At 48.7% G+C, this 21395-nt stretch overlaps 2 protein-coding genes across 3 annotated transcripts in view; one reads left to right on the top strand and one right to left on the bottom strand.

Moving 5' to 3' along the window:
- The first annotated feature begins 220 nt into the window (after positions 1–220).
- C20H22orf31 (chromosome 20 C22orf31 homolog) lies at positions 221–8262 on the top strand. The gene is given in 3 exon segments (XM_087828636.1): positions 221–262; positions 6376–6825; positions 7777–8262. Coding segments are annotated over 3 exon segments (927 nt in total). The 3' UTR covers positions 8212–8262.
- A 550-nt stretch (positions 8263–8812) lies between these two features.
- Positions 8813–21395, bottom strand: part of ZNRF3 (zinc and ring finger 3) — a 134274-nt gene continuing 121691 nt past the window's right edge. For both annotated transcript variants that reach the window (XM_087828633.1, XM_087828634.1), the window contains 6 exons: positions 20878–21009; positions 19437–19547; positions 18330–18497; positions 16433–16535; positions 13933–15672; positions 8813–12258 (listed from right to left, as the gene is read on the bottom strand). In XM_087828633.1, coding sequence (XP_087684759.1) covers positions 12215–12258; positions 13933–15672; positions 16433–16535; positions 18330–18497; positions 19437–19547; positions 20878–21009 — 2298 coding nt within the window. In that variant the 3' untranslated portion in view covers positions 8813–12214. The remainder of the gene's footprint in view (positions 12259–13932; positions 15673–16432; positions 16536–18329; positions 18498–19436; positions 19548–20877; positions 21010–21395) is intronic.

Here is a 21395-nt window from a genome sequence, read left to right on the forward strand (position 1 = left end):
AGTTCCAGAAACCTCGGGGCTCCTTATTGGAGCAGAGGGACACCCCCCACCAAGCGACACCTGGTCCCTGAGGACACACCCTCCGCATCCCACCTGGCTCTCACCCTCTCTTCTCCATCAGTTTGGGCCCCTCCTCCTTGGGCAGGACCTGGGAACTCTACCTTTAACTTGGGGCTCGGGGGCGCAGGCAGGACACGTGGAGGGTGAACGAAATGAGAAGATGCAGGTGACGCCATCAGCACAAAGCGAGCACCCAGTGAAGGTGAACCTGCCTCCACTCGGCATCCGTGAAGGGAACGGCAGGAAAGTAGACTTTGGGTGGTGAGCATCAATAGAGTATATAGATATGGAAATATAACGTTGTATAGCTGAAATTCATGTTATTAACCACTGTTACTGCAATACATTTAATAATTTAAACAAAAACAAAAACAACCTCAGTGAGGAACATGCCAACAGCAGAAACAGCACAAGTTTACATTCTAACAGAGGGGAGGGGGCCAGCCAACCAACATGAAAATCCCATGACTTTCAGAGGGCTTAAAGTACTGCAAAGGCAAGAATATGATGTTGACAGAGAATGACCTGTGGGCTGTTTTAATTAGAGAGCTGGGGAAGGGTTTCAGCAAAGCAGGACACACGCCGCTCTACAATTTACAAAGTTCTTTCTCATCCCAGTATTTGAGGGGGACGTAGGAAGGGGCGGACAGAAGGTTCAAAATAAGGTTTATTTGGCCAAGTCTGGGGATTCATGCCTCATGATAGTAGCTTTGACCTGTCTTGCCCCACTGCAGGAAGGCACCCCGGCTGGATGGGTACCAGCCGCCTTCCTACCTTTGGCTCTCTTGGCTTTGTGTACAAACAGAAAGGGCTATGTGATTTGCAGGGCCCAGTGAGACATGCAAATGTGTAGGGGGGTGTCCCTTGTTCAAAATGATTAAGAATTTTAAGATGGCAACCACAGGGTATTAAACCAAGTGTGGGGCCCTTTTAAGTTTGGGGACCTGTGTCACTACAGAGGTTGCGTGCCCATGAAGCTGGCTTGTACAGCAGAGCTCAGAAATAGTGTGCAGGCCCCTGCCCCCACTGGCTGCTATGAGAAGCATCCCTCATGCCTTCTCCAGGCCTCCCTCCCCTCTTTTCCAGCTTAAAGCCCAGCACAGGTGATGGAAACAGTGCACAGAAGCTAAAAATACAGCCGAGCCAGTCTAGGTCAGGGCACTTAATGGCTCAAGGTCTTTTGCTTAGTTATGTGGTCCTGGCCCCTGGCAAGGAGCAGTCTAAGATATTCATTTCAATGCTTCACATACCTCTGTCGGTTAGCAGCTTTATTTCATGGAAAGAGTGAGGACACTGGCTATAGCCCCTGGGCCTCCAGGAAGATGTTGGTATTTGTCTGTTTGCCGCTTGTGTTCTGCAGTTGGACACTTGGATTCCTCTGTGCGCAGCAGGATTTGCCAAGAAGCTGGGAGAGCCCTGGCCGGGTGGCTCAGTTGGTTGGAGAGTCATCCCGTACATCAAAAGGTGTACGGTCTGGGTGAGTACAGGAGGTAACCAAACCATGTTTCTCTCTCACATCCATGTTTCTCTCCCTCTCTAAAAAAAAATCAATAAACACATCCGAGGATTTAAAAAAAAATGCTGAGAAATCTCAGCTGGTAGAGTTGGGTGATCCTAGTATCTTTGAAACTCCAGTTGGGGTGACTCCTGCTCACAGGGCAGTCATGTTGTATATCGAGCACTGGGTGATGAGCCTGATTATAATAATAACAACCAAAGCAAACATTTACTGAGGACTTGACTAAACTCTAGGCAGGGTGCAGTGTTTGCCATTGCATTTCACATAATCCCCCCAATAGCCCCCATGAAGGAGGCATCCTTACCACTCCCCTCATACAGAAAAGTTAAGTGGTTCATCCACAGGTCATATAGTAGTGGAGCTGGGCTTTGAACCCAGGCAGTAGAACTCTAGGAGTACACTCCTAGTCCCCGTGGTGATTTGCCTTCTTGTCCTTAAAGGGTTCTGGTGACAAATGTTTAATGAGTGGTCCATGGCCAAGATTAGGCTGAGGTGAGTGAGACATTCAACTCAGGCACAAAATTTCAGAAGGCCCCAAAAACTCAGTAATCAAGATAAAGAAATAAATATCATTTAATGGGTTTTTAAAAATATATTGAATATACTTAGTAAACAGTGTCTTAATTAAATATCTTTTAAAAAATCTAAACGAGTGACAAAAAATTCAAGATGAACAAAATATCAAAATTTTAAATAAAAACAGGATCTAGATTTCTGATTTTCCTTTAGCCTCAGGCTCAGCTCAGCATAGTGCTGTTACTGATCCTGTCTCTCAGGTTTCTGGGCCAGGCAACTAATGATGGAAAGTTCAAGAGAAGCAGTAGTTGGCTTGTTCTAATGGGGGTGGAGGGCGAGAGAACTGGGTTTGAACATAATGAGTTAGAGGTGTCTGTGGGACATCCAGGTGGCCGTGTCTGAGAACTCAGTCAGGTGATGAGGGATAGCAGGGTGGGTGGGGCACCCTTATTTCATATGCTTGGCCCACGAGAGGTGTGTGCTCAGCACATGTGGTCTAAATCACTGGTCCTCAGAGTTTGCATCATGGTTCAGGAATCTTTGCAAATTTTCTCATCCAAAGTTTTCCTCTTCTTTCCCAAACCTTCTACATCACAAACCTCAGCTATGTTCCCATATGGGTGTGGAAGTTTACTGCTTGGGTGTTAAAATAAAAACATCTTCTGAGAAGATTAAAAACAACTAAATTCCACTAGAATTTGGGAGTGGGGCATGAAGGAAAAAGACAAGAATTAATATAAATTGGCTCGGTTTCCTCTTTATTAACTGATCCTCCAGAAAAAGAAGAGGAGCTAAGAGGAACTAAAGAGGAGAAAGGTTGTAGGAAAGGAAAAAAGAAAGAAGAAACATTATAGGAGCTAAAAATACAGTGAGGAGAGCTTGGCTAAGCATCAAAGAAGGGCAGATGTGTTTCCAAATAGAAGCGGTGGTTTAGAGATGTCAGGAAGCACAGCTCCAAATGATGGGTGGAAAATAAAAGTTATTTAGACTGAGCTCAGCAGAATAAAAAAGGTTCAATGGCGAATCAAACTGAGGAACAGGCCTCTGAGCAATATGGGAGCCCTACTGCCTCAATCCCAAGTTCGTGAATCAAGTGTTGGCACCAACAATGGAAACTTGCCATGGTGTCAGAACCCTGAACCAAAGAGAGTCTTTCCATCTTCACTTTGTAATACTGAACCACCTTTGACGGAACAACTTCTATTAAAGACTAGTCACTTTCCTTAGCATACACTTGGGTACCTGCTTCCCTTTCCGTCTAATGAAGCACGAACCACGCTCATAACCAGGGGGAAATGTTCCTCCTGTAAATATACCGCTTCTGTGAAGTCGATGAATCTGACAAACGCTTAGTGAAGATGGTTCACAGGAAAAGAAATGTCGGGATACTCAAGACAGATCAGAGTCACTCCCCACTTCAAGGGGCTCGTTGCTTGGCCAGAGGATGGGCAAGAAGGACCTGAGACAAAGTCCACATCAAATGTTGGGTTGCATCACTTAGACCATGGGCAGCAGGGGCTCAAGAAAGAGTCAGACGGGTAAATGGGCCACAATATTAACAATGTTAATAAGAACATTATTTATTGAGTGCTTATTATGTGCCAAGAGCCATGCCAAGTGCTTAGCGTGCATTGCCCCATTTCATCCCAGTGATCCTGGAGTAGGCACTATGACTATCCTCATTTCACCGATGAGGGAAATAAGGTTCAGGGATGCGAATCCACTTGCCCATAGAGAGATGGATCTGGGATGCCGACTCAGGCAGACCAACTCCTCGGCCCAGAGGAAGTCTCGTGTCCAGGATAGGACTAGAACTGGGCCCGGGTGTGGGATGTGGATGGGCTGACCAGACAGAGGCAAAGCGTCACAGTAATAGCTGGGGAAGAGCACAGCAAGAGCAACGGTGGCGCAGTGTACACCTTGGTTGTGCCCAGCCTTTGTTGGTTACTAGCTTTGGGGCATGGTTCTTGAGCAACTTGTGCCTCAGTTTCTTCATCTGTACAGTAGGGATGGTAACGGTATCCAAACTCGTAAGACTGTTGGTATCATTTCATGAGATGATGCCTGTAAAGTGTCTGAAACGGTGCTTGGCCTATAGTAAGCATTCAATAAATACAGAATCTACTGACATGGGAGAACTGCACAGGCCGAATTACACCGTGTTATTTCTAAGGAACATCAGGGTCTCTTGTTGGGGTAGAGTCCATTGAAGGGAGAGAAGGCAGAATTTGGTGGAATTTGAAGAGTGTGTGTATCAGCAGCCGTCCACATGAACAGGAGATTGAGTGTGCTCCTCGGAGCCAGAGCAATGTCATTGAGTGAAAGGCTAGGGAAGTGAATACAACAGGTGAATGAATGGGAAGGCCAATCTCAAGGTGGGGAAGGAGAGAAGAGAAACAGAAGAGCTACTCCCAGGATGCCTTTCTTGTCCGACTTTTCCCTTCTGTCCCTGCCCTGCAGAGTAAAGGGAGACAGTAGCCCAAGAGCCTGGTGCCACCTCGCTGGGATTCTCCGGCTTTGAAGGGATGCTTGCCTGCGCAGTCTCCAGACGTTCGCAAACCCTTCCCAAAGACAAGCCCTTTCCAACGCCCTGCTCTAAAACTGACCCACCTCTCTGGAGGTGAGGCCAGGGCTCGCCTCTGAATGGGCCCCATTGTCCTCGCAAGCGCCTGTGGGTCCAGATGCCGTCGGCCTGGAGGTGGTTCTACCACGGCTTGCGGTGCGGTCTGCCTTCAGACTTTGATTCACTCCAGGGACAACACTCGAAAAAATCAAACAGGCAACACATGCGATTCCAGGAACGCCTGCCAGGCTCACACTCTGTTTTTCCATCATCTCGCTCTCCTCCCCCTCGGGAGGGAGCCTCCTTTGGCATTTTGTGTATGAAAAATCGAAACCACCAACAGGACAAGCACCTGATAAGGAGCTAGGCATTGCCCAAGAGTTCCCAGGAAGAGGCGCCTTTGTTCTCGTTTCAAGCCCTTGACACTGCTAACAGCTCTAATTACTGCATTTGCCATGGGATGTAAAATAAAACCACATTCCAGAAACCATGTAGTCTCCCGGGGAGAGACACGAAGGGAGAGGTGCCCAGGGCTGCAGGAACGTGTTCTTTCATTTCTGGTCCCTAACCTTGGCAGCTATTCTGAGAATCCAACAGTACCTTCTTTATGTGCACGAAGGGCACTTTTGCACATGTAAGAATGCATCTCACTACCTGTATCCACAAATCTGGTCTGCATATTTGACTGCGTGGCGTGCAAGGCATACTTCTTCAGAACGTTCGGACCTTCCGAATTCACTCAAGCCACTTTTGGGGGAAATGAGGACTTCAGAAGTCCCTGAGGCTGTAAACCCAACAAAATAGAACTTCTTCCAACTTAATTTAACTATAAAATTAGATGATGTAACACCCACCTACACCCACATCACAAAACAAAGTGACATCACAAATACTAGAGATAGTGGTTCAAAACTGCCTGTATGTGAGCCAAAATCTAAACAAACTGCAATTTGCCCGTACGTGACTGAGGCAGAGAAAGATAGGTGACTAGAGCTATCCAAAAAAATAAAATAAGAGAGAGAGAGGGAAAAAGGAAAAGAAAATACATATTTTTTCCCCCTACTAAGCTAGCTAAAATAAAATTTAAGGCAACAGAAATATGGTAAGGTGATTTTATTTTTTATAGATGACATTTCTTAGAAAGCTAGGTTTCTCTCAATGTGTGATTCTGATCTATCCAGATTGCTCTCTTGCTCTTGGCTGGTCCCAGGAAATGGAGGCCAGCTTCCTTTACCTCTGCTTGTGCCTTTATGGACTCCAGCGTGTAGGTCCCTATTTAGTAGCTTTTCTTGGCTCACGGCAGTCTGGTTAGAAAGTGTGCTCGGGGTTTGGCAGGACTTTACCTGCTGTCATTTCTGTGAGGCAACATGGCTGAGGAGTGACTACAGCTCCTATAGGAATCTCGAGTGGTCCTCTCTGCCACCCTTTTCCTGCCCCTTTCCAGCAGGTAGCAATTGTTTTGATTCGTTGTAAAGCTCCCTGACCCTCCACTTCCAGCCCTAGCCTGCTGTGCTCTTTGAGAGGCTGAGTATCACCGTGACCATGGTACAGAAGGCTTTGGTGAGCAGGAGAGAGTATGTGTAGAACGATTTTTAAGATGGGTGTGGAAGAAATAGTCTCTAAAAAGATGTTAATACTTTACCTCCAAAATAGACCTTCTGGTCTCTGCTTGAGAATTGGTCTTTTTTGTTCCCCTTTCCCTTCCTTATGATTCTAGCATCCAATCTATGTGAGACGAGACCCCAGCATCCCCACCTATGGACTCCGACAGTCTATCTTACTGAACACCAGGCTTCAGGACTGCTACGTGGATTCGCCAACTCTCACCAACATCTGGACAGCAAGGACATGTGCAAAGCAGAACAGCAATGCCCCAGCACCAGGTACCACCTCTTCTTGGGAAGTTGTAAAGAACCCGTTCATTGCCAGTTCGCTCTCCCTGGTCAAGCTGGTGCTCAGGCGACAACTGAAGGATAAATGCTGCCCAGTACCATGCAAGTTTGGAGAAGCAAAACCCTCAAAGGGATTAAAGCCCAAGGATGATTCAGCAATGAAAGCCACCCGGCGGGGCAGGATAAGAAACTCCATCAGGTCCAAGAGCAAGCAGCCCGTGGGGCAGCAGCTGGGCTCACCTAGGCGCAGGAGGCCTGCAGGAGGCATCAGCGAGGTAGATGATGGCTGGTGGTGGAGAAAACGTGAGGGGGTGGGGAGAGGGAAATGTCATCTAAAGAACACTTAACGCTTAAGAGGTTTATATGAAGAGAAGGAGATCCTAAAGTTGAAGACAGGATCGAGGGAGGTGGAGTGGGGAGTGGGGAGCAGCAGGATACGTGGAGAGAGCACCAGAGCATGTTATTTACGTTCTGCCTACACCCTGACTGCTAGGATTGACTATCTGTAGGAGGGTGAAATGGTTCTCATAAACACAGATGAAAGGAGCTTGGCATGAAGGGAAAGTGAGGGTGGGAAAGGCCAGGCTACGGTTAGAGCACACAGGCATGCACACTGGCACAGCAGAGGTGACCACGGCCTGGCTCTGAACTTCCATGGAGAACCTGGCTTCTAGAGGCCTGATCGGAGTCTAGCTCCAGCACTCATGGTGGCCTGCAGAGCTCAGAATGCGCCCTGGAGCTAGCATGTTGGGTTCAAAATCTCAGCTTTGACTATAATTAAGGCCAAAGGTGGGCTTAGCCTCTTTCTGCCTTGGTTTTTGTCATCTATAAAATGGGGGATAATAGCCCTTTCCTCATGGGGTTTTGTGAGGATTAAATGAGTAAATACATGCAAAGGGCTTTTGAGCAGAGCCTGGCACAGACTAAATGCTTAGGATCCTGTGTGGCATTCAACAGACGACAACTGTGGTTATTAACTTTCTAGCTGTGTGGCCTTGGGCAAACCAATTCCAGTTTCCTTGCCTTTAAAGCTGTCTCCTGCTGACCTTACAGGGTTATGGGGAACGCACGCAGTGGTATACATGAAGGAATTCAGTAAACTAGAACACACTAGACAAATGTTGGTTGTGGCTGTAACCAAGACTCTGGGACACAAATCCCAGATAATTATTCTGAGCTCCCTTCTCAAGTTTTAGCTTTGACTTCTCTGCTTTCTTCCTGGCTAGAGTAAAGAAAGTTCAAAGGAGAAAAAAGTAACAGTCAGCCAAGATCTTGAGAACAGATATGCTGAACATGTGGCTGCCACCCAAGCGCTACGCAGGGACACTGGGACAGCAGCCTGGAAGGGCCAGGCGTTGCTTCCTGAAGCCAGAAAGAGACAGCAGTTGTCAGACATGCTAACCATCCACGGCCTCCCCACAGAGGGTTACCGGGCTCTGTACCACGCTGTGGTCGAGCCAATGCTGTGGAATCCTTCAGGGACCCCCAAGAGGTACAGCTTGGAGCTGGGCAAGGCCATCAAACAAAAGCTCTGGGAGGCTCTGTGCAGCCAGGCTGCCACCCCCTAAGGTGCTCAGGACCCGCTGCTGGGCAGGACGTGGCTGGAGGTCGACAAGGAGCCTGTGCCCAAGAAATGGCCCAAGTTAAAGAGAGAGAAATAGAAACAGGAACTCACCGGATGAGGCTATTCTCTCCTAGATGTCTAAAAAATAAACACCACATTGCACCTTTCATGCTATTTTGAGTGCTCTACCAATCAGTAACCACCCTCCCTGGGAAACATGACAAATGGGTACGAGATTCATTTCAGATGAAGGACCCCCTCCACTCTCATGAGCAGACCATTTTGAGGGCTAGATGCTTGGGGCTTTTTTCCTACAAGCCCCTTTCCCTTGGGGTTTGAGGGTCTCTCAGCCTCCCAGGTAGGAAAAATCCTGGCAGATGAAGCCAATGGTTTACATCAGCCTATGTTCCCAGTTTTTAAAAAGTGGACTGCTAGGACTATCACTTCCCTCCCTCCATCCCTCCACACAGGGGTGAGTAGAAAAACTACCGTCACCTGAAGGACATAATCCCACACACACTCTATTGGATGCTCTCCCGTGACGCCACCTAAATCCCCAATAACCTGAACTCTACGTTAACAGGAGAGGAAATTATATGGGTGCTCCCATGAGTGGGCTGAAGTTAAGGCACCGCTTCACGCAAACCTCTCCTTTGTGGAATGTGTAGACCTTTACCAAACAGAGCAATGACAACATATAACACGTACTTGATAAAATTGTATTTTTTTTACAGTCATTTGTACAATTTGTTACAAAACCATAGAAGACTACAACTTGTTTTAAATCATTTTTGGTCGGCAAATATGTAAAATCTGTGTGCAATTATCATGTATTTACAGGGCCTCATGTTAGTCATTTTCAATGATTATTCCAACAATGTCACACTCTCAACATAAGACATGGCTTAAGATAAATATATTAGTAAATAAATATTCTGAGAACATATTTCCATAAATGAAATGTGCTGCTATACATATACAGAATATACATAAGTTGTTTTCTAGCCTTTAAAACATTTTTTAAAAATGGTAATGTTGGAGAAGGAGCCCTTAAACCATTTTATTACAAAATCTTTACAGCAAAGTCTTTACAAAATATCTTTTAAGTGCTATGGGAGAAATTTTTTAAAAACATTTTAAAATAGTGCCTTGTTAGACCAACACAATAGAGTTTATATAAAGAATAGAAAAAGGCAGTTCTGTTTAAAAAATAATACTCTTGATTAGTAATTATTTTTTAGACCTCATTTTAAAAGCATTAGTCCTGCAGGAACTTTGAGTAGAAACTAGCAGCACAAAAGGGAGGGTCTGAGCAGTGGGACAGCAGATGGGGCTTCAAAAAATGGCTTGGGTTCAGAGGAGAGGGGGCAGAGACTGAGTTAAAGCCAGCATACTGGGGCAGTGTCTACAAAGAGGTACCTTGTTGATCAGAACTCCCAACCCCCCATTTGGACTGGTTCTAGCCCTCTTCAGTTTACATGGCTGTCACGTGAGGGCTGGGCCACGGAACCACACCCAAAGGTCACACCCCGGCTGGGGTGGGGGGTGAGGACAGATGTTCTCAATGGAAAATGTGATGCTCCCAGTTTCCACAGCTACATAAGCCCCACACGCCACTAAGAGGTCACCAGAAAAGGTACTTATCAAGATTGGAGTCTTACAACTTCACAGAAGGTATTTTGATTTCAACGGTGAGGCAGTAATATAGTTGGTTATACTCTATTCTGGTGACCTTCCTGTCTGATAAGCCAACACAAATTTAAGACAGTGGCTGATATTCAAAGTTTCAAAATTTCATTTTTCTGTTCCTACCACCCTGTAAACTACCAACATTAAATGTGCTTCTTTTGCCATCTGTAGCTTTTGTTCTTTGAAATGAAAATTGGACGCATTTATTTTAATAAGCCCAGTTGAAGCCACATTCTTTACTCATCTATTCATTGCTTAAGGCTCTTGAGGAGGGGTTTTTCCCAGCTGGGGCTAAAGAAAGCCACTTTGGGGGTATGGTTTCAGACAAGGAAGACAATATGCATTCAAAGGCATTAAAAACAAACAAAACCACAAACAACAACAAAAAAATCTAAACAATGAGAAGCTGCTTTTTGCAGTTCATGTTAAAAGCCATACCCTCAACCCCCCTTCCCCAAAACCACGTAATGCAAGCTGTTGTCCTCAGCAGCTGCTAGTCCTGGCCCGAGAAATAAAGGCGGCCCAGATCACATGTCAACAGCTTAGGCGCTTCTCACACCCTCGCCAACAGGTGTGCTGGGCACAGGCCTGGGGGGGAACCACTCCCAAGGGACTGCACCTTAAAGGCTGGAGGACAAATCTCACCAAATGGCAAACGGGTAAGTTTCTAAATGGCAAATGGCTCAATCATCTGACACTGGAATTTCCTTCTGTCAAATCCTGGCTAGAAGTAAGTAAATTTCCTCATCACAGGCCGCGGTTTTTAAGAAAAAGGGATTCTGATACAGTGAGATTCTCATTCAGAATGTTCTGGTCTGGACCCTGGGCTGACTACCCCCAGCCTTACTGGAGAGGAGTAATCACAGTCTCCTGGCAACCCAGGGTGGCCTCTATTTCCCCACCTATAGGGGGCCAGCTCCCAGGGTTCCTATTTCACAAAGGAGCTTTTCAGGTGGCACCAACTATCTGCTGAATAAATGAATAAACATAAGTGACCAGAAGAGTTAGTGAACACAGGGCTAATGTGATTAGTTTCTTCTAGAAAAAATTTTTTAAAAAAAAACAAGAAATACACTGGACAAAAAGGATGACAATCCCTGATCTGAAATAGCTTTAAATAGATTCTCCCCTTTATAATGGAAACATCGTTTAAAAAATGGGTTGGGTTTTTTAAACTCTCCCTCCCTCTTAAAAAAATAACTAAAGGCTGGAAAAATATACAAAAAACCTACCCTTTGGGTCTAAACTATCTGATAGTCTCTTTCTCTGTCTCATGGAGAATCAATACATAATAGTGCATTAGGTAGAAAGGATAGTAGACATTTGCAGGCGAGATGAGCAACTTCAGCCATGAGCAGAGAGCTGAATAACCCTGAAGCAGTGCTTCCATAGGGAAATGGATGGGAAATGCATCATTCAAATGAAGCTTGGTGCAGACCCGACGGGGTCCTGGCCATGCGCCCCCAGGAAGGCAGCCCAAGGATGCAGCAGGTCCGGGGCGCCCTGGGTCCCCAGCCCCTTCAGACACCAAAGCCGCAAACTACATTCCTCCTGGGTGTTTGTCCCCACATACCCCGTCAAACCATTTTTGTAGCCAGTGGCAGGAAGCCCAAGATCATGACTGTGAACTCTGTCCTTTACTTCAGGATGATTCCAGAGGACAGACTGAGGACACTGGGCAGAGCCGTCCCTGTCACCCTGGGGCTTCCGCAGCAATAGCTTGTCCCAGCTCCCCAGTGCTGCAGGCTTTCTACCCTATTTCCAGCTGTTCCCATCAGCTGCCTACAGGTGTGGGCTGGGGAAACATGGCTTCTAAGAAGACCTGACATTCTGTACGTTGGGATTTGCCATGAGAAAGAGGCAGCATTGCATCGTTCCTCAGAGTTTGTACCCATATCGACTAGCTTTACTTCAAGTTTCTGGTTCATTTTCTAAGGCAGGTGTAGCCCTGAGCTTTTCAAAGGCCTGAGCTCCCTCCAGGGAGACAACAGTATCTACACATGATGTGGTTCAATTAATGCAGCAGTGATTTTTCTTTTCAGCAAAAGTTGGCGGTTAGGGTTCTTTAAAATATATATATTTAAATAACTTTTTACATTTACATATAATATCTTAAAAAACAAAGCCGAGAACTCAATCCCACACACCTTGGAACCCCAAGCACACACACTTTACAAAACAGAGTAACATGTTATCAAGAGGCAAAGACTCAGAGAATTTTGTCTGTTGGTTTGTTAATGGGAGGGGGGTTGCCACAAGGGGCTCACATTTTGGGTTGAGGAGGGCTCTCTTTATTACCACTTTTGTGTGTTTGTCAAAGCTAAAAAAATTTTCTTTTTTTAAAAATTTCTGAAGAAGTCAGAGTTTGGAGTCTCCGTACAGTTCCCATTTCCACATAGTTCCTTCTGGGCTCACGCTCCTGTGCCGCTGCTGTCTGCTGGGCGAGATCTCTGTCCTGGGAGAGAGAGAACAATCATCAGGAGGGAGCCAGCACCGGGGCTTCGGGCACAATGCACAGGGACCAGGCAAGGGGACGTGGGTGTCCATCCCCGGTATGTGGCAGGCTCTCAGGAGGTGCCAGGTCACAGCACTGGATGGACTGTGCATATGGTAAAAAGCAGAACTCATTCTGTACTGAGAGCACAGGTGCCTCCTAGAAAGCGAGCCTCCCTCATCTAGACCTACAGAACCTTCTGGAAGCCCTTAGGTAGCATGGAAACACAATGCACAGATGTGTACCAGGCACTGTTGCAGGTGCCGGGAAGAGCAGGGGAGAAGACACCTCGCCTCCCACAGAGCTTACAGGCCTCAAAACAAAGTGATTTTAGGTTGTGATGACCTGGGAGGGAAACAGGGTGTGAGAGTAATCTCAGGGGTAGCTGGAGGGAGCCATTTAAGCTGAGATCTGGGGGAGAGAAGCAGCAGAGAGGTCTGGAGGCTGGAATGAGCTAGAGGAATGTCGGAGGAAAGGATGGAAGCCATGGGGCTACAATTTCAAAAGTCCAAGGTCATGGCAAGTCATTAAAGGGCTTTCTAGTGCAAACACAGACTTATGTTCAAAAAAGACCACTCTGGCCCTGGCCGGGTAGCTCCGTTGGTTAAAGCACAGTCCTGATACACCAAGACTGCAGGTTCGATCCCCAGTCAAGGCACGTACAAGAATCAACCAATGGCCCGGCCGGGCGTGGCCCAGCAGTTGAGCATTGCCCTGGGATCCCGGGCTCGATCCCCAGTCAGAGGCATGCAGGAGGCGGCTGATCAATGACTCTCTCATCATTGATGTTTCTCTCTCTCTCTCTCTCCCTCTCCCTTCCTCTCTCTGAAATCGAGATATATTTTTTTTAAAAGAAATCAACCAATGAGTGCATAAATAAGTGGAACAACAGATGACTGTTTCTCCAAAAAAAATTAGAAAAAGTAGGAAAAAAAAGACCACTTCAACTCCCATGCAGAATAGAGAGCAAGACCAGCAACAGGAGACCAGTCAGGCGGCTACTGCCTTCACCCTGGGGAGAGGGTAGCGCCTGACTGAGGGGACAGAGGTGGGGATGCAGAGGAGACAAATACAGGGTATACGCTGGAGGTGGAACTCACCACAGTCCTACTCAAAGATGCTGGATTGCATTGTTTATTACTGAGACAGAATGTTTGGAAACTTTATAGCAATCTGACGATGTCAGCTGAATCTAATACTAAGAATTCTGGAGTTGGATTTAACGCATCTTTCGCGAAGTTTCATTTTTCTGGGAATTAGATTTTCTGAACAATTCTCACAGACAGGCTGACAGGCCCAGGACACAAGTATGAGGGGCAGGGCTGGCTCAGGGAGAGATGGTGCCTGAGCTATGGGTGGAGAGCCTTGAAGAAGGGGGTTCAGAGGGAGGAATTTGAGAGGGCTGCTGTGGACATGACAGGCTGGGATGCTTGTGTGGCATCTGGGGGCAGATCCTGGAAGCAAAGGGCCCAATGGGTCTGGAACTCAGAGGAAGGGCTGAGTTGGGGAGTAATATTGAAGTCATTAGGTACAGATGGTGTTTCAATTCAATGGCACAAAGGGAGACCCTTAGAAAAAGACTGCGGAGAGAGAAGAGGACCCTGGCTCTGGCCTACTGTCATCTCCTGCTCTCACCTGCAGCCTCAGTGGCTGTGGCCTTGGACTCCTGAGTGTCCTGGGAGGCACTGGGGAAGCTGGCCCTGGCAGCCCCTGCCTCCTCCAGAGGGCAGATAGGTGGCAGTGGTGCCCTGGGCTGGCAGCACAGAACCCGCTCTTCTTCCTGGGCTACTCCCAGGCTCCTGTGGGGCTGCAGGGTGTCAGGGCCCAGCATCCCACCCCAGGGGCTGAGGCCATGGGTCCCTTGGCAGTCTGAGGGCAGGCCCAAGTCACAGTCCACATCCTCTGGAATGATGGGGATGCGCTGGCTCAAGTCCCGGGCTCCTGGGTGGCAGCTGGGTGGGGGCTCTTGGGCAAGCGTGTACTGCACGCTCACAGAGCAGTCCTCAGTGTAGCAGCCGCTGCCCCCTCCGCTGCCGTGGGCCACCTGCTTCTCTTCATAGAAGCAGCAGGGCAGGCCCTCATATTTCACCCCATCTGTCCTGGGCAAATGGTCTGGGTGAAGGCCATACAGGCCCTGGGAGCTTCCTGGCTGTGACTCCACACCTGTGGGGCCACAGCCCTCACAGAGGGGGGGGCCCAGGAATAAGGTGCTGCCCCCGGCCGCTCCTATGCTGGGCTCCAGTGCGGAGGGCTGGGGCTCGAAGCAGCAGGCACATGAAGGCCCCTCACGGCCCCCCTTCCAGGTCCTCCTGAGGTCTGGGGCGGCCCCAGAAGCCTCGAGCCCCACTTCTGAGGTAGAGCTGTTGGGCCCCCTGTGCTCCAGGGAGGAGTTGCTGCTATAGTTCATCTCCAGGCTGCAGGTGGACAGCTGGTCCCCCGAGGGAGAGGCAGGGCCAGGCCAAGGCTCTCCTCGCCCAGCACCTTGACTGTGGGCTACTGGGAGCTCCTCAGGTGGTGGGGAGCCCTCGAGGTGCACGACAGGCCCCCGGCCTGAGCCCCCCACGTCACTAGTGCGACAGGGGCTCCGGCTGCGATAGATGAAGGGATCATAGTCGCTGCTGAGAGAGCTGCGGAACGTGGAGCAGCTCCCATACACCCCCTGGTTGCTGACCTCAGTGCAGTCCACCACCGAATCGCTGGAAGAGCAGTGGCACTGGCCGGAGCTGCTGCTGCTGCTGCTGTCGCTGCCTGGGCAGTCAGCCAGGTAGCCACTACACACCGAGCGGTGGCCATGGTAGCAGCTGAAGCTGGACGTGCTGCCACTCTCCAGGTGGGAAGGTGGGGCCATGTGCACCACGGTGGGGAAGAGCAGGCTGCCACTGCCATTCGGGGGAAAGGCACGGGACGGGCCCCTGGGAACGAGGCTAGGTGGGGCCTGACCCTCCTGCTCAGGGTAGCTGAGGCCCTGGAAGTAGTAGTGTTGGTACATGGTCTCATACTGGGAGAAGCAAGCTGCCTTGGAGAAGCTGCGGCTGCTGAACTTGGGCCTGCGGAAGGGGTGGGCTGGTGAGTAGGCCCGGTGCTCTAGGCCACAGCGGTGAGGGGCCAGGGTGTGGTCCTGGTGGAGGGGTGGGTAGCCTCGGATGTAGGTGGGGGTCTGTGGTGAATAGAGGCTCTGTTCCCTGTGCCGGTCCACAGTCAGCAGGGTGACCGGGTTCCCATGGGAGTCCATGCTTGTTCTCGTGGGGTAGGCTGGGATGGCGTTGGTCCTGTGCACACGGCCGGGGTAGTGCACTGGCAAGATCACCCTCTGCTGCCGGCTGCGTGCAAGGTTGCTGGTCTCCACGCATACAGTGCTTGGGTTTCCCTTTTGCTCTGGGGAGAGGTGGAGGAAACAAAGTCAGCAAGGCTGAGCACAACTGGTGCCAGGGTCTAGAGAGACAGATAAATCAGGGCAAAGACTGCAGCTGCAGGGTTGGTCACATGCCAAGGTACCCAGTTTCACGACCCTGACCTGCTCTAAGCTGTCACCAAACTTGGCCGTGCCAGCAGAGACTGACCCACTTCTCTGAAAGGCAGTCACTCCTGTTACGGTTCATCTCCCACCTCCCCACTGCTCCATCTGACAAAGGCACAACAGGAGTTTGCAGAAAGCCACATGGCTACCAAGATGAAAGGCACTGTTCCTCATTGAAAAATAGCTACCTGGAGTGCACCCTGCATTCCAACTCCTCATCCAATACCAGTGATGCAGGAGCAACATCACAACCCTACCAATCACAGTCATCATCTCCTATGGTCCAGGAACAACTCCACAGTACCAGGCATGGGCAAGCACTGTTATTGTCTTTCCCTTTAAAGAGATTGTGAGCCTAAGGCCTGGAAAGGCCAGGACTCTGACTCATGTGAAAGCCAAAACTCAAATTCAGGGTGATTCTTCATGCTGGCCTCTCCTAAGAGTTTGGAGGCCTGGTGACCTTCAAAACCTGAGGCGCCTACACCACACCTCCAAGTCCAGACAGCGATGCTGTGATGGTTCTGCTCGCTCGCCAGCCTCTAGCAGGTGTCACCCTCTTGCTAGGCACTTGGTAGGGGCAATGACTCTTCAGCAATGACAGAGGTAGGTGACAATTACCTATGATGTTGTGCCGACAATGGGGGCAGGTGTGGTGCTGCAGCAGCCATGGGTCCACGCACTTCCTGTGAAAGCGGTGAGTACAGGGGATAACCCGCAGCTCCTGGGAAGGGAGAGAAGACACACAGGTTGAAGGCAGGGAACAGGTAAGGGCAGTTCTGTCTTCAGCCCCGCATGTGCTTCTCCCTGTGGGGCCCAGCACATACCGAGGAGCCCTCCTCACCATGCCAGTACCCAGAGGCTCCCTCCCCGCCTCCTCCATCTCTAGCTACAGGTGGGCTCCATTCCCTGGAGTCAGAGCCCACGCATGGGTCCTAGGGAAAAGGAAACAGGGAACCATCCATGGCCCTCAATATTGAGAGAGGAAGCACAGAGAATGGCACATTCATGCAGCACACAGGGGAAGACCAAAGCCATGTGCTAATGCAGATAGATGGGCAGCCTGGGGGTGTGGAGAGAGGACTGGGTACACCCCAGTACCTTTTGCATCTCTGGGATGGTGCTGCCTCTGTGTACTCTAATGGGGACAAATAGAAAGAAGCCCGGGACTTGTGACTGACAGGTGGGGCAGCAAAGGGGCAAAGCTGTCTTATCCTCTCCTTTGCTGGACCCTGCACACTCACCTGGGGGCACGTGATTTATAACAAAGCAGCCTGTGTGGAGAGGAGGTGATGAGGTTTTCTGAGGCACAAGCACCTCTGGAATTCCTGAGCCCAATCACCCTCCAAACTTGCTAATTTACTTTGTTTTTCCATTCTCTGACCAGCTCAATACAATGATATTCAAACTAATACCTAACACTGAGTCTGACCTTGGCAAAATACCTGTATTTTCTCATATAACCCTGTGATCACCTGGAATGCAGGTCAGTCTTGGGCCCATGTCTTGGGCCAGGATTAGAACCCAGGCAGTATGCATCCAGAGACCATGCGAGACTCTTATTAATGTAAAGGTCTCTGCAAAAACTCCTTTTTCATCCAATAGTCTACACAGCAGTGGAACACATTCATCAAAGGGCTGTCAAATGTCTGCAACTAATTCTGAAGTGGTTCACTCCCCATACGTGTAGGTATGTATGCCTCAATCTGGAAAGAGATTGAGCAAACACGGCACAATGTTAACAATAGGTGACTCTAGGTAGATGGTACAAGACTCATTGTATGGTTCATGTAACTGTTCTGAAGGCTTGAAGTTTTCAGAATAAGAAACTAGAAGAGAAAAAGGGGACATCACATCCCTTTTCTCTTTATAAGTAAAAACACCAAATGTTCCACACAACTTTGTAGGAAACGTTTGTATCAAGTCAGATTTTAGACACTTCAGAACAATTCTAAAATTAAGTCAACATGTGAGAATGTTCTTAAAAACAGACATTTTTTTGGCTTTCCATATATTCCTTTTATTTTTTTTTTAAAGTTTTAAAATTTATTGATTTTTAGAGAGGGAGGAATAGAGGGAAAGAGGAAGAAAGAGAGAGCCAGAGAGAGAGAGAGAGAAAAACATCGATGTGAGAGAGACACATCTATTGGTTGCCTCCCACACATGCCCCAACCAGGAATCAAACCCACGACTGTGTGGTGCACGGGATGACACTCCAACCAACTGAGCCACAACGGCCAGGGCTGGCCTCCCATATATTTCTGATCAACTTCCAAAATCACCTACATTCAGCAGGATTCTCTGGAGGGAGTGTCTCTGTACCATGGCCACCCCCTTCCAGGGGCAAACAGCAGTTAGAATGTCTCAGGCCATCCCCTTGAGATGTAGGTGTTGAAGCCCCTCTGCTCCTGCAAGGCTGTGGGAAAGGATATGGAGCCCTGTCCTTTTAAGTCCTGTGTTCGGGTGCTGACCTATTTACCTCAACCCCACCCAAGATGGGCCCAGCCTCTGCTGTTACCTCTCCGTCGATGTACTTCTCAAGGCAGATGGCACAGTCAGATGTGGAGCTGCTGCTGAGCGTGTCCAGGGCCCCACAGCTCCCCTCCCGGCGCCCCTTGTTCTTGGAGTTGAACTTTCGGGTTTCCATCTTCTCCAGAGCCTGCACAGCCAGCCTGTTCATGGAATTCTACATGGCAGAATGTGGTCCATGTTAGGGTCTGGCACATATTAACAGTTGTAGTTACCCCAAGGGCCACAGCACTTGATAAATCAGGACAGACAAATGCTAGTCTTTATTAGGCCAGAGCAGACTTTTGGGAAACTGCTAAAAATTCAGACTGCTACAGCACAGACGTGTCAGACTCCCAAGTGTCCACATCAGCCCAGGCTTTTCCCAGTGGCAGGACCAGCAGAGGTCTACTTCAATTACTCTGCAAGACCCTGCTCTATGTCAAGGGTTCCTCCTTTTTACCCTCAAGAAAGTTCTAAGGGCAAATGAGACAGTGCACGTGAGGGCTCAATACTTGGCAAATCAGACGTGCTCGGCAAACACCAGCCACTGTTCTGTTGGTGATGGCCACTCAGCCCTTGTGAGAACTTGGCGATCCTACTCTCAACAGATTGCCTGCCAAGGTCCACCATCGCTCCCTTGAGAGAGCACACTGCTACCCATTTGAGAGTCTAGATTTCCGCTTAGCCTCTCATCACCTTCTACCCCCAAATCCTTCCTACACAGTGATGTGCCAGCTGAGGCACCAGAGTGCCCACTCCGTTTATTGAGAATCACCTAGAAATCACAGAAGATGGAGATTTAGATTCAGCAGGTCTGCAGCGGGGCCTAAGACTGCATTTCTACCAAGCTCCCAGGTGATACTGATGCTGCTGGTCTCCAGATCAACACTCAGGGTTCCACATTAGTATTTAAACATTTCTTTGGGAAAATGTCTGCCTGGCAACACCCCTAATGCTTGGCCTTTGTAGGACTGGACCTTTCAGAACAGAGAAGACACAGTGCTATAAGCTTTGCTCTCATTTTTCTCTGCCTTTGCTGTTTCTAGGCCGTTAGGATTTTCACTAGTGTCAGGGCAGCTGGCACCAACATTCATGGGCTGCTCTGAGGTATTACCTGACTGCGTCGCTGTTTCAGCTTGATTTTGACAAGGAGGATGAGACAGACCAAGGAGACCACGACAAAGAAAGCCAGGAAAATCCCCATGTCAAAGTACTCCGTGGGTTGCTGGAACAGAACACAGACACGAGTCACAGCTCTCCTTAGCCGAAGGTTCGGCGCACGGGCTATGTGGGCTCAGGTAGGGATAAGGACAGGGCAACCGGGGTGCATTATCCCCATCTGCAGGGAACACATGGGGTTCTGCTAACACGCACCCAGCGTGCTATTCAGGCCCAGGCAGTACCCTCCAGTGTGGCAGGGGGAGGCCTGCGGCGATCTCAGCAGGCCTCCTAACAGCCGAGAGAACTCAGTTCACAAAGCCTCGCTCCCTGTGGAACAGTGCAAAGTTCGCTATAACCGGTAGGAGAGGCCCTTCCAAATAAACACAAATATCACATTTTTGGGACAAAGGAATGAGTGTCATGTTTTGAGGGAACAGTGATTACTAACCATATAATTAATGGTTTACAACAACTCAGAAAATTGTACGCTGCTTCCACAAATATCAGCTTCCACTACAATGAGTCATATTTACCAAAGCGCTCTTTTTTCCTTTAAAAAGAAGCCAGCATGTCAGCTCTTCTGCAAACTCCCTCTAGTTTTAGCTCTTACCTTTCCTCATGTCTCACTGCCTCCTAAGACCTTGAAGTCACCTCATCTAGGACATGCCTTCACCAATAGGAAAAGAGTTTTGCTAACTGAATGCTGCAGGTATCCAGATATTATGTGCATGGAAAAGAATCATCCTAGACGTGACTATCCCGATATTTGTGAGGAGGAAATAAACCAGATATGGGGCACCTGTCCCAGGTTCCTAGAATCTTCAGAGGTTTGGGCAGAAGATGCCAGACAAGAGTTAATGGTCAGCAGTGTCAGCACACTTAAGAGAAGCCTTAAATACTATTCATTACCACCTAGAAGTCATGAACTCCAATCCCAGTTGAAAGCTAACTTTTCCAGAATCAAATATCAGGGGGTTTTAATGACGCAATTGACCCCACGGAAGAAGGAAGCCCTGGCTTTTTTCTCTAGTCTAGGTCACATGGAAGGAGGAGACATGGGAGGCCCAGTGCTGGGTATCCCTTCCCTTCAATCCTCCTCAGTTAGCCTTTCAGAGGGAGATGGGACAGAAGAGAAAGAAGAGTTTCCCAAGAGGGAACACTGGGTAGAAGAGACCAGAGAGGTTTTAGCACAAATCAGCTATTGCTGACAGGACTTCTCAAATCCCTGCTAAAGGAATAGGCAGCCGTTTATCTGACCTAAACCTACAGGAACCTGAGGTGTATCAGCATTTTATCAGAAAGTAGAAAGGAACAAAAGCCCAAAGCCTAAAGGGAATAAAGGTTCAGGCTGCAGCACAGAAGGGGCTGCATGGCCGGCCAGGGTGGAGGCTCACTCGAGGGGGGCGGTGCTGAATCCTTGCTCGAGCCACTTTCTGTTTGTTGACGATGTTCATCAGCTTGATGGCATCTGCGCCCTTGACATACACCACCGGCCTCTTGAGCGGGTCTTCCGAGCCCTGGTTTAGCTAAGGAAGAAGAGACGCTCCTGGTTAGAAGATGTGCTTACTTTAAGAAGCAGGAGAGAAAAAGGAAAAGGACACTAAATACCCATTTGGAAATCATCAAACTCCTCAAGCATTACAGAATTGGAGCTCCCAGATGGCAAGGCTGAGGATGATGCTTGTTCTAGGATGGACTAGGCATACTGAAGGGTCTTTGGAGATGTCCCCCAAACCCCAACTTTCCTGGCTTTTAACCCCTCTCAATAGTCTTGCCTTGGAGTATGATACCCAAGCACGGATAGCTAACATTGGCAGACAAGTGCAAAAGGCCCTGAGATGAGGGTGACGTGACTATGACAAGCCAAGCTAACTAAAGGCAGTGATTCTCTCAGGAAAATGCAGTGTTGGTG

This window comes from Miniopterus natalensis, chromosome 20 (genome assembly GCF_054644295.1).
Source record: "Miniopterus natalensis isolate mMinNat1 chromosome 20, mMinNat1.hap1, whole genome shotgun sequence".
In the NCBI taxonomy this organism is placed as follows: domain Eukaryota; kingdom Metazoa; phylum Chordata; class Mammalia; order Chiroptera; family Miniopteridae; genus Miniopterus; species Miniopterus natalensis.